The sequence below is a fragment of the Fukomys damarensis genome, unplaced genomic scaffold, assembly GCF_012274545.1.
Source record: "Fukomys damarensis isolate Sample0158 unplaced genomic scaffold, DMR_v1.0_HiC HiC_scaffold_5, whole genome shotgun sequence".
Taxonomy (NCBI): Eukaryota; Metazoa; Chordata; class Mammalia; order Rodentia; family Bathyergidae; genus Fukomys; species Fukomys damarensis.
The window spans coordinates 73,577,952-73,590,893 of record NW_022900917.1 but is presented as its reverse complement, the minus strand read 5'-3'; the positions used below and the strand labels follow the sequence as shown (position 1 = coordinate 73,590,893).

Below are 12,942 nucleotides of genomic sequence, written 5' to 3'. Positions count from 1 at the left end.
ACCACCACGCGCCTCAGCTAGCGGGGGACTCCGCCCTGCCGCTCTATGCACTGGGCCCGGGAGAGCGAGCGCACAGTACCGGCGGCTCCAAAGTCTTCCCGGAACGCAGCGGCAGCGGCAGCGCGAGCGGCAGCGGAGGTGGGGGCGACCTGGGCTTCCTGCACCTCGACTGCGCCCCAAGCAACTCGGACTTCTTTCTCCATGGGGGCTACAGCTACCGCGGGGTCATTTTCCCCACCCTGCGTAACTCCTTTAAGTCTAGGGATCTGGAACGCCTCTACCAGCGCTATTTCCTGGGCCAAAGGCGCAAATCCGAGGTGGTGATGAACGTGCTGGATGTACTGACCAAACTCACTCTCTTGGTACTCCACTTGAGCTTGGCCTCCGCCCCCATGGACCCGCTCAAGGGCATCCTTCTGGGCTTCTTCACTGGCATCGAGGTGGTGATCTGCGCCCTGGTGGTGGTCAGGAAGGACACCACCTCGCACACGTACCTGCAGTACAGCGGCGTGGTCACCTGGGTGGCCATGACCACCCAGATCCTGGCAGCAGGCCTCGGCTATGGGCTCCTGGGTGACGGCATAGGCTACGTGCTCTTCACGCTCTTTGCCACCTACAGCATGCTCCCACTACCGCTCACTTGGGCCATCCTGGCCGGCCTGGGCACTTCCCTGCTGCAGGTGGCCCTGCAAGTGGTCATCCCCCGCCTGGCAGTCACTTCCATCAATCAGGTAACTCCTGCTGGCCTCCCTCTCCCTTGGGGGTTATTTACAAGTAGCTTCCAGGCAGGCAGGGCTGCATGGCCATCTGTGAGTCCCTCCCCATCCCCTGGCCTGCTGTTGCCCCTCACACCTAAGAAGCTTTGTGTGTCTGTGGCATGGTCTCTCTCTTCTTAGAGAAAGTGGGACTAAATGGCCTCTAAAAGTTTCTACCAACTCTGCCCTTCCAATCCGACTGTGAGTAATCCTCTGATAATTGGCTGAGAAAGCCTTTCGGGTGCACAGTCTGCAGTCTCAGGGACAGAAAACAGAAGGGGAAAAGAAATGTCCAGATTTAGAATGACCCATTCATTCACAGGCTAACTCATAAGAGTCAGAGCATGGTGCTAAGAGGGGCTGTGGGAGTCGGGGTTGACTATTTGTGTATCTTCAAACCACAGATCCTCAGTTCTAGAAGTAGCCAATTGCCAGCGAGGGTTACCTACAAATCTTGTCATCAGTCCTTCAAACAGTCCTGATTTAAGTTTTATGTGGGAGTATTTTTAAATGCCTTGTGGACTGACCATATCTTCTCTCAGAGGAGCCAACCTCAGTGCTTTGAATAAATCAAACTTGGGATTAGAAAGATGGCAGGTTATTGGAAATAATGCAAGTTTTCATTGGTGGAGAGGAGCACTTTGGTGTACGTGATTTGAAATATTTAGGTGGAATCTCATTCTTTAGGTCTGTTTCTCCCTTCTGCCCCTTGTTTATTCTCCTTTCTCATTAAATGGATGTTTTTGTGTGAACAAAGTTCACATAATCTATGGATGAGAAAGTAGACAGACTCTATTGTTTAAATTCACTAAATCTATTTGATAATTAGCAGCCTAGAACTTTCTTTACAAAAAGTCTAGGGGACAGCAAGACAGTAAATTTGGGGGCTTCTGGACAAGGACAGAAACATGTTAACTGAAGTGTGCTCAGTAGAATGCTTTTGTGAGGCGCTTGGGCAGGAGGCCACTTTGCGTGTACCTGCTCTGTCCTTATCCTGTCAGTCACTTCTATGTTAGAAGTTTAAAAGCCCTCTCCCTGCAGTCCAGTATGAATAAATACATGGTTCTTAGGATGAACAGGCACAGCACCACCGACAATTACTGATGGTGTTTAGATCATCCTCACCATGATACTGCTTTGCCTATTGCTGATGTCTGTGCTTCAGCTGGATTTGACATCCTGCTGCTTTTCTAATGTTCTGTGCTCCCCTGCTCAGGTTACTTATTTGACTACCTGCTTCTGCAGTGCCTTATGAAGTGTCTCTGTATAAAGCAAAGAGTATGTAAAGTACATGACTGTGATCATCTGGTGTGAAATAGGGAGATAAGAGCCTCCATCAGGGTTGACCAGATGTGCTTTTCCTTGTTGAAGATAAGAACATAGGTTTTCTCAAATTCATCATGAACCTTTTACAACGAAGTTTCAAATGAGGAAGATCCATGTTCAGGATTGTGTAAAATTATACAATGCATTGACTCTCTCTCGATAAGCACAGATCTGAACTACCAGTACATACAAATAATCTACTTTCTTCCAAAAGTTTTTTTTCCTGCAGTGGTGGTGCTAGGAATGGAACCCACAGTATCACACACACGCTAGGCAAGCACTTTACTACTCACCTACACCCCACCTTCTCACTCTCCTTGCCTTTTCTTTATTATAGATTTAGACACCAAAGGGATCTGTTTCCTTCATTTGATTTTCTTTCCTGTCCATCTCATCGTATTCTTTCTTCTCCTCTCTTCTTCTAACTCACAATGAGTGTTTTTCACAACATACCATAGCTATAGAACTACAAGACGAAAGTTCCATCTGTTATAACCCATTGCTTTACATGCAATAGTCTTTCTTGGTAGACATTACTAAGAGACTTCACCAAATAAACTGGGAGTAGTATTTAAAATAACACATCCTAAGTGTCAAATTATGAATATTTTCTAAGCTCTAAGTATAGAGATATTTTTTTCTTGCCAAATGAATCCAGAGAGTAAATTTTGGTTCCATATTTGTTTTATACTCTACTCAAATACTACCAGATGGCAAATTAAAAATAACCCCCAAAGTCTTTCCATTTTCACCCCAGCCTAAACAGTCCCCACTGTGGAAAACTAGGGTCCTGATGCATGTAAACCAAGCTCATTCAGCTTTCTCTTTGGGAATGGTTGTTGTAAATGCTGGTTGTCTAGGTTGATCACCTTGTACCAGACCAAAAGAACAACCGGAGCGCTCTCCTTTCACTTGAGGTGCTGAAAGTTCCTTTGAACGTTTTCCTTTGGCGCCCCCTAAGGGTTTAAACGTCTTTCCTAGATGGTGGAGAATTAATTTCTATAAGAATCTGATTCTTGAGGAAAGATTTTTTTTTCGTGTTTAGTAGTATATATAATTATGCTTGAAATCAGCGAATGCCCTCTAATAGCAATTAGAGTGAGCACATAACTCCTAGCCACAGCCTGCTCCAACCCCTGAACTGGTTTCTGCCTGTCTCACCAATTATATATTTTCTTCTCTGCACCTCATCAGACTCCAAACATTCTGCCCATTTTTCTTTTTTTCAAATGTTCCATGCCCTTTCCTACTTCTAGGTCTTCACACACGTGCTTAGACCCTTTTTTCCCAGGCCCTCGTGTGACTGGTACATTCTCAGTGTTTCAGACTCCCAAACACTATTCTCTCAGGTGCCTCATTTGTTTTTGGTCTCCCCAGAAAGAGCATGTGCATGATCTTAAACTAGCTTCCTTGTGTTTTCCGTGTTTCTCCTCCCAACTTAACAATGAATGTAAACACCATAGGGTGAAATATTGTCTGCCATATGTACTTTGTCTTCAGCACCAAGAGAAATGCCAAACCTATAGTAGGTACCCAGCTAAGTCACAAAATGAACAAGACTGTCCATCATGTGGGCAATATTATATAACATCCAAGTCCCCTGGTGTCATATTGGTGAAAGCTTGTCCACACACACACACATACACACCACACACACGCATAAATACACAATTAAGTTATATAACTATAAGGCAATCTCGCATATAAACACCTTTCAGAGACTCAAAGCACAATGAATTATATTTTTACATGCAATTAAGTACTTTTGCATCATCCAGTGTTGAAAAATAGATGGTACAATTCTTCATGCTCATTTCAAGACACTCACAAATTATTAGAAACTTTGAAATGTCATCCTGAAGTTGAGGAGCCCAGTAACTAATGAGGGTAGGATTCACATCTGGGCTCCAAGGCCATTGTTTAGTCAGAAAGCTATTAAGCATCATCCCTCTGAACACATGAGTGTTTGAAATTATTTAAGAATGAAGAGTACCTGTTTCACTACTTAAGAGCTTAATGCCCCATACAATGAATGAATGAACACTTAATGAAAAAAACAAAGGGAAATTATGAGAGAAAAATGGCAAAATGGCCGGGCACAGATTCTTTGTGACAAACACATTATCTTGCTCAGCTGGATGCAAATTTGTCAACTGAAGGCCTTAAACACCGGAGTATTACTTTTCTCCATGTAAATCTTAATTCTCTTTAAGAAGATGGCTCAGGTTCAACCTAGTATTTTCCAGCATCAAGAAACTAAAATGAGAACATCAACACATGTGGGCAGCTGTTTCACTGCACTGAGAATGACCTTTTCGAAGGTGACAAATGAGCCAGTGGTTGCCTTCCTTAGTCCAAGCTGTGGGCATCTGCTTCTCCTCTTTCTCTCCTGAAGGAAGCCATGCTGCACCTATTTGTAGACCCCCATGGGAGAAGACAAAGACTCTCATGAATTTGGATCATATATTGCTCCCCACAGAGGGTAGAAGATAGAGCCTGGGAAGGACCATTTTAGGAACTCTTCATATGCAAATTGACGGTGTATGTTTCCTTCACTCAGTTACCAATTAGGCTAAAATCACTGACTTTCCACTCAAACAAAGAGATCAGTGTCCAGGGCAGACACGATCACCCACATGTTTTCTGGGCCGGGTGACACTGGAAATACTGAGTGACCTTCAGATGTTTCAAAGCCCAGTTTGAAAGGCTCCTTTTCTTTCACCCCAGCGAAGCTCAGCCATAGACAGCACTAGGGCTGTAGTTACCCCTCCTTTGCACTTTACCTGGTTCAACCTCAGTCAGCTTCATGTATGGATTCGAACCAATGGTAGGAATGCCTTCTCCAGAGTCTCTGCAAGACGCTGACTTCTTTCTAAACTGCTTGCTTCTCCTCACAGCTCATTTTATCTGCCAGAAAATTCATTACAGGATGATGTGATATGCATAAATAAAACATTAATGATAAGGTTATATTTGCTAGATTCTTTCACAGGGTCGATACATTCGATGCACTGTAGCTATAATTAGCATTTTACTCTATTTTAATTGCTGGTGGCAATAATATGAGTTACCTAGCATTTGATTAGCCAGGTTTTTAAAATTTTTTTATCAGTTTGTTTTTTTGTGTTTTTTTGTTTGTTTGTTTGTTTGTTTTTTGGTACCAGGGATCAAACTTGGGCCCTTGTGCTTGCGAGGCAGGCAGCGGAACCAGTGAGCTAAATCCCTGGCCCCTTAGCATTTGAAATTCATTCTCATTCTTCAGCTCATTAGTGATGATATGTTGAAAATCATTTAGTTATTGGAAAACCGAGAGGGAGCAATGTTTAACCATAGAGAGTGCTGCATTATGCTTCTTTCCTCTTGGGGATTCTAAAGTGTTACAGCTAGTGACTAATTAGTTTTCGGTGCCTCTTGGTGAGGTAGATAAGCAGAAGTGTCAGGGCAGAGGTGATATCTCCAAGATAATTCTGTAAGCAAAGACAGCCAGGTATGCAAATCCAGGTTAGTTAGTCCTCAAGGTCATGCTGTCAGATTTGAATTTCCTGTGCAACGTTTTCTTTCCTGTCCTACACACATCCAATCAAACAGTGGAGACTAGAGCCAGAAGATGCTAATTAAGTAATGATCCTTAGCCTAATAATGAGGGACATTTATCCTCTCATTTGGCCCTCAAACAGTCCTTTAAAGAAAATGCATTTTTTGATAAACGGGAGCTTGAACAGAAGTAGGTTTCGTGCCTGGATTACATACGCAGATCAGGTCACTTAAATGACAGACTGACTCCTTGGCAAAGACAAAGAAAGTAAAATGGAATTATCAAGACGTCTCCCCCCATTTATACAGCTGAAACCTAAGTGTACAATATTACATGTTCTTTGTCTAAGTCCAAGGTTTGTTGTAGGTAAATCAAAGGGAATCTTGTGACTGCTTAATGCACAATGAATGGCATGTAACCAGTCACCCCCATTTGATAGTCAGCATCAAGGTAAATGCTCCAGAATACATGAATATCCACTATAACCAGGATCCAGTTTAGTACGCCTCACTAGTTATGGTGTATGTTTCTTAAAACCCTCAGTGTTCTATTTCTGTATATTCCTTTAGCAAATTTATATAGGCTTAAAAAATAATTGCAACATTCTAGCATGTCTGAGAAAAATGCCTTTCAGAAACAGATTTGAGTGTCAACCTTCCCAAGAGATTCTGAATGCAGAGAAATGGAGGCATTATTCTCTCTTCCTTGTGAAAAATACAAAGAACTGTCATTTTCATCCTTTCTTTTCTTCTCTCTCTCTCTCTCTCTCTCTCTCTCTCCCTTTATTTTGGTAAAAATAGAGAATAGCTTTGTAAAGGATATTTTTAATGACTGTTGAAATGACCAATTAAATCCCTTTAGCCCTGGCCTGTAGACATCTTGCCCTAAAGTTGCAAGTATGTTTGGTATTTGTGTATTTCAAGATAGCTGTAAACTGACTGTGTGGGATGCATTTTACCAGACTGAATTATAAATTTGTTTCCTTCATATTCAGTAATAACACCTGACTGTTATCAGTGGGCCAGAGAATAATTAGGTTAGAGCTGGGAGCACTGGGATGGGGGGAACTCTGCTTCTGGAGCATCTGCTGCAATGTCATGCTAAGTAGGACAGAAGCATTAGTCATAGCTACACTTTGATGATTGATGGCATTTTAAGAGCTCATTGAAAACAAGGGAAACCAAGCATTAAAAGGAAAGATGAATAAAAAAAACAGTTTATCCCAAATTCAGTGTTGCTAGCAACATGTAATCAAAGGACACTCCTACAATAATCTGATATGACATTTCACTGTTATCTAAATATTTCTTAGGATGTTAATTTATTCATTTCACAAGTGTGTCCATTTAAGTTGATCCTACGTGAGTTTTTTTCCAGAACATGGGAGACACTTGCAATATTCATCTCAAGCCTTTCTTCTCACCACCAAGTGGGCACAATATTGATTCTCTGTGAGACCAGTAGGCCCAAAATATACAGCCAGGCAGTGTATCACTTCACTGACAGATTGATTGTGGAAGAGCTCTTAGCTCTTTTTCTGAACTCACACTAAAGTAACAGAAACTAAGGGTGTCTGTAGCATTGAAGATTGAAGAATGTGATATATAGGTTTGAACCTCACTTAGTCAAATAATAGATAGTGTAAATATCTTCCCCAGAATTTTCTTTTGGCTAGAATACAGAAATGCTACATTCATTCACCAGCCAACACAGAGCAAAGGAAGCCAGTATCATCTGCCCTGTCCTTCCCCAGGAAATATAATTGCATTACACACTCAAATTTTCTCATGTGAGTTTTGTTTATGAAGGACTATTTTAAGAAGTCAGGTCACTGAAGGAGCACTTCTGAAGCCAGTTTGTCCTCTGGCAAGAGTTTTCTTTGCAGTCCACCCTGTGGGGTAGAAGAGGAATGCAAAGTGGATTAATTAACTATGGAGATGCCAAACATTCCATGGGAGGCCGGGTCACTTCCTGGTCAGAAGGAAAGCCGTCTTTTCAGCAGATTCCTCCGCATGGCTACCTTCTCAGCAAACAAATTGAATTTATGACACGTGTTGTCAGGGTAAAATGCATTCGTTTCTCTGATTGTTGTGTATTAGACTCTGGATGAATACCTGTAATTTAAACTGTATTGATCTAGATAACATATTTTAACAAGTATAAAACCTTGCACGCCCATTAGTTATTGGTGTTTTCTATCCTTTTTATTCTGTTTCGTGACTAACATGTCTAAATCATGGTATTACAAAATGTCTTTGAAGAACAAAACTTCCCAAGCCAGGAAATAACAAAGTTCTATATAGTGAAGACACAAGCTAGATATGAAAATAAATCACATTAATGTTTTGAAGTTTCCTTGTAAATTAGAGAAATTTTTTAAATTGCCATATCTATACAAAGTGTATAGCCATGCAAAATTTTCACATTAAAAAGAAACATAGCCAATTATTTTGTAAACAACATGTACTTGTCTGTCAGCTGGTTTTCAGCTGACTTGAGTAACAGTTTCAGAAATTTTTCATTCGTATGTGGATGTGCCTGTGTGATTACATGCTGCATTCACATGCTTATAAAATACAGACTACAAGGGATTAGACACTGCATAGTCAAACTACACTTATTCAACTCAGAACAAAGAAGTGCAGCATAGAAACCCTAATATATGGGACTTAAAACACACACACACACACACACACACACACACACACACACAAACACACGCACAGAGAAGACAGGAAAAACATGACCAGAAAGCCTGAGGGTAGAAGGGTATAAAGGGAACATAGATACTGGTTATTGTGTGTCTTCTATGGGATGCAGTGAGGACTATTGGAAGGCCATAAAGCAGGAAAGATTTGGGTTTCTTAAATGGTGAAGCTGTATAACCATTTCTTTTCTACTGTGAGCTCCCTGTGATGAGGTTTCTTTAAGGGAAAACTATATATACAGTAATTTATCGAGGATGTCATAAAAGAGATTCCTGGTGTGTGGGGGTGGGGCTTTTCTTCAAGGTCAATTCAAAGGCACTGGCCTGCATCTAACAGCCAGCATGGTCACACTGTGTGCAGGAAGAAGCAAAGAGCAAAGTGCAAGAAGAAAAAATGGTAAAGTGTCATATGTCATATGTCAACTGAATCTGCTCCCTAGATTCAGGACCTCTCCTTTGCTTCCTGCCTCATAATGCCTACTTATATTTTAGGGCCCAGAATTGTGACAATGGCTACTCCCACAAAAAATGGTGAAGAAAATAGATTAGATATTGCTGGCCATCAAAACACATTCAGGAGTGCATTGGTAAGAATATAAGAATGAATATTGAGTAGCTAACTTTCACTCTATACTTGCTGAAAGTCTGTGGGTTCAAGGCTCTGGGACATGGTTGTGTACTAAACGGGTCAGATTATTGTTGAAATGGGGCTAATACTTGGATAGATTTGAAGAGGGAGTTTGTGACTCCAGCGCAGAGGTTAGGAAGCTTGTACTTGGCCATTCAAATGCATGTGAAGCACAAGATTCAGTAAATATTTTACACAAAATGTAAGTGTTAGGTTCTGTTTATTACAACCCTTTAAAGTCTGAAACATTGAAGCTGTGGTGGATTTCCTTTAGGAATTACATGAACAGAAAGGTTGGAGTCTAGAAAAAAGTAATAGAAGGGTATGGATCTTCCTCCCTGGTGAAGAGAATGTGAAGGGCCCCAGGGAAAAGGCCCAGAGACCAGTTACTTAGACCTCTCCTTACCAAAAGTTAAATGCATACCAAGACTGGTGTCCTGCAAGCATGGCACAAAGGAGTGCCTGCCTCCTGTTGGGCAAGGTCAGGCTGGTATACAATTCTAGAAACTCCCAGTTGTTCTGTTCACAGTGAGCCTCACCGGTATAAACTGAGGAACTGCCCTGGAGCCCAGACAACACATCCCCCTGCAAGGCTCAAGTTTCTTTCCTTGGTGCATTGCTACTGCCTGTGTTCCTTCTATAGCAACAACATGGCAGTGTTCTCCCATGCCCACTGGGCTGGTGCCCCTTTCTGTCCCTGGAGCCTTCACGGACAGCTCTGAATGCCATAGTTCTTAGCGAATGGTCACGTTACAATCATGATCAACACTTTCTTCCTGACCACTCCCTCCAACCACAGCCATCACAATAGAGTGAGAAACCTGTTAGAAAAGACAAATTACTTTTTCTGATCAACACAGGTAAGAGCATGCCAAAAATTATCCCCTGATGCCCTTTGTACAAGATGAGTTCTTGCTATACATATACTAAAGAAGTTATTAGATAATGCAAATAAAAATTCAAGCTGTTAGACATATCATTTAAATAAAAGAAATGGTTATAGACCTGAATTTATCCATGGGTATTTGTCCATTTCTGAAAATATTAAATGGATTAGCCACACAAAATTGAGTCCAAAAAAACAGTTGGGTCCAAGTACTAACACAGGTAGAACTCTCCTTCTCTTCTCTCTTTGCTTTTCAGCAATGTAGCTCTGAATTCCACTCTCTTAGCTCAGCTCTTTGCTTTACAGAAGCTTTGGAATCACTTCTTTGGCATCACGTCACATTTTTTTGAATGTTCGCCCTTCAGATCCAATCCGTACAGGTGCAGCTGTGGGAAAAAGGTGTTCCCACCTTCCACACACTCTTGATGCTCTGTCCAGGGTGCTGGTCTGCTTGAACAAATCAAGTAGACTTTGCCAAACACAAAAACTAGACAGTTGCTTAGACTGCTGTCTTCTGCTACTTAAATCTACGTGTACAGACTCAGTTGTGCCCTAACTGGACAGTTTATCTGCAGGCTGCCAAAGAGCACTAAAGCCTGACTTTGAGTGTGAGAACCCAAGGCAGTTAATTAAGAGTCTTCATAAAAGTCCAAAAATAGTTATGAGAAAGGCTTGTGCTTTTAGTTCAGTGAGTATTACCCCATTTATGTCATTATTCTTCTGTCCATTATTTCAAGAAACAAAATCAATGAGAGCAAGCTTCTGAGTTCAAGGTCAAAACCCCTGCATTCCTTGGTAAGGCTTCCCAGCCACCTGGTGGTGAGCAGCCCACTAGAGAGTGTGGTCCTGGCTCCAGGCAGTCGATGCACACTGAGCACAAAAAGGGAGAAAAGCCCCCTTTCCTCTGTGTGAGGCTGAGGTGCTGCCCTCCTCCCCTACAAGTGAATGAGGACTTCACAAGCAGTTCCTGGGGTCTGCCCAAGTCACGACGGCCAAAAAGGATGGTGCCAGTGAACATTTGGATATTTTTGAAACTATATAAGTACATTTTCAATACAAAGAAACCACAAATTCTCATCCTTTTTATATTATGGATTTTTCTCTAAAATTTCTCTGGCCCCAAATCTTCTCCTGCCTTCCAGATTTTGTATGTAAATATATATATATTAAGGGTCTTCCAACAATCTCACCTAACTGCAACCTCATTATCAACCCATTTGTCCTGCCCTGTGTTCCACTGCTCTTGGCATCTTTGTTTTTCTTGCCAGCTGGTTTGTGAGATTTACAAAATAGGGGCAGTTACCAAATTTACTGTTGAGTCTGTCTAACAGTCTAGTTCTGGTAATATATACAGGAAAACATGAGTTTGAGAGCACAACTTATTCTGGAAACAACCAAAACACTTGTATACCAAAGCAAATTTCCCCATAAGAAACAATGGAAATCCAGATGATTCATTCCACAACCCAAAAATATTCACTTAAAAATAATTACAGTACTGTAATGTCATACAAAATAATAAAGAGAATACAAAAGATAAAGAAAAGTAAACAGGTTAACCTGCACTTACCTTCAAACCTTCATGGCTGGTATGAAGGAGACAAGAAAGAGGAGAGTCATTGTGCGGAACAATTTGCACTATCACTCACAGAATCACAGCTATCTACTGGCTCAATGGAATCCTTTTCTTTTTGCACACCTTTAGCAAGGAACCTATCCAATGACACTACTTTTGGCTCCTTTTGAGGATTTTGTGAAAATATAACATTGCATTGTTGTTAAACAGACTCATCACTCACACTGCTATAGCCTTACTTGGCTGGTGATTTTCTACAAAATGTTGCACTGTTTCCCAAATTCTCCTCTTCTGAAGACAAGATCCCTACCATAACCTGTTCCTATTGAGATGATCATCCATAATCCCCCACAGCAAGAAAGAGAGAGACAGAACTATTGGCTCATGTGGTTTTGTGATCATGTGATTTTGGCATCTCATACTACTCATGTTACAAGACATCGTTCATTTATCAAGTTAACATTTATTGGAAATGTTTGCTTGTCTTAAGGAACACTTGTAGAACAAATTATTCACAATGCAAGCTTTCAATGTACTCTTCTTCCTCTGGTGTCTTCAAGACTTGCCCTTCAATTCACTCTTTAGTATTGGAGATCCGTAAGTTTCCATTTCATATGACTACTCATTATCTCATGCCATGAATTTCCCTGGACAGTCACACAGCTCCCTTGGTCCATAACCATGCATCTGTGCACAACTCATTCCTAGCTCTGTTGTCTTCTCTGCTAAGCTTAAGACCCCGCTCTCCACTGACATTCTGGGCACCACCAGGCAGCTTAGCCTCGTGTCACAAATCAACTCCTTCACACTCAACACTGATGTGAAACTCTGAGGGCTTAGCTTCCTGTTGCTGTGCCATTCCATCGTGCTCTTCCTATTCTAGTGTGGGCCCCCTCCAACAATCTCCCAAATGCTTTTGTTCTCACCATATCACTCTACTGGCCAACTTTGCTGTTGAACCTCATCACAATTTTCTTGCACATTAGCTTCTGCCTGCATGTGTTTCCTTGGATGATCTTTCTTCCTTTTCTCTGTCTGGAAAAGTTTACTTTGTTATCATTGGTTCCAGGAAGCCTCTTTGTAGCCTTCTGCTAAGACAGGTGCCAAGTTAAGAATACAAGATGTTCATGGAAGTGGAGAATCACATCTGTTTGATGTGGAGAATCTGAGATCATTGGAGGTGTTTCAGGGAAGGAGAGGTATGCAGATGCTGCAGAATTTGAAAAAAGACAAACAGTCCTTCAGGTATGACTCTATCAGTGCAAGAGTATGTATAATGAGTATCGCTGTGGGCCAGACCAGCACACCCCACCAGGAAAGCACCAGAGCAGGATCACACCCCAGGATGCAGATTCAGACTATCAGAGACTGATCTGCCATTTGTAGGTCTTATGCCATCCCAAAATTTCTGCACTGTACCTCATTGTCTTCAACTACAAAATGGAAATGATAACAGCAGCCTGGGAGTTCATTGAAGAGATGGAATAATGTATAGAGTATTTAGACCAGGGGCTTGGTACAGAAGTCAT

General features: G+C 41.7%; 1 protein-coding gene across 1 annotated transcript in view; it reads left to right on the top strand.

Annotated features, from left to right (window-relative positions):
- Window positions 1-5: 5 nt before the first annotated feature.
- Window positions 6-12,942, top strand: part of Adcy8 (adenylate cyclase 8) — a gene marked incomplete at its 5' end in the record, with an annotated part of 218,698 nt that continues 205,761 nt past the window's right edge. The window contains one exon of the mRNA XM_019210479.2: window positions 6-731. Coding sequence (XP_019066024.1) covers window positions 6-731 — 726 coding nt within the window. The remainder of the gene's footprint in view (window positions 732-12,942) is intronic.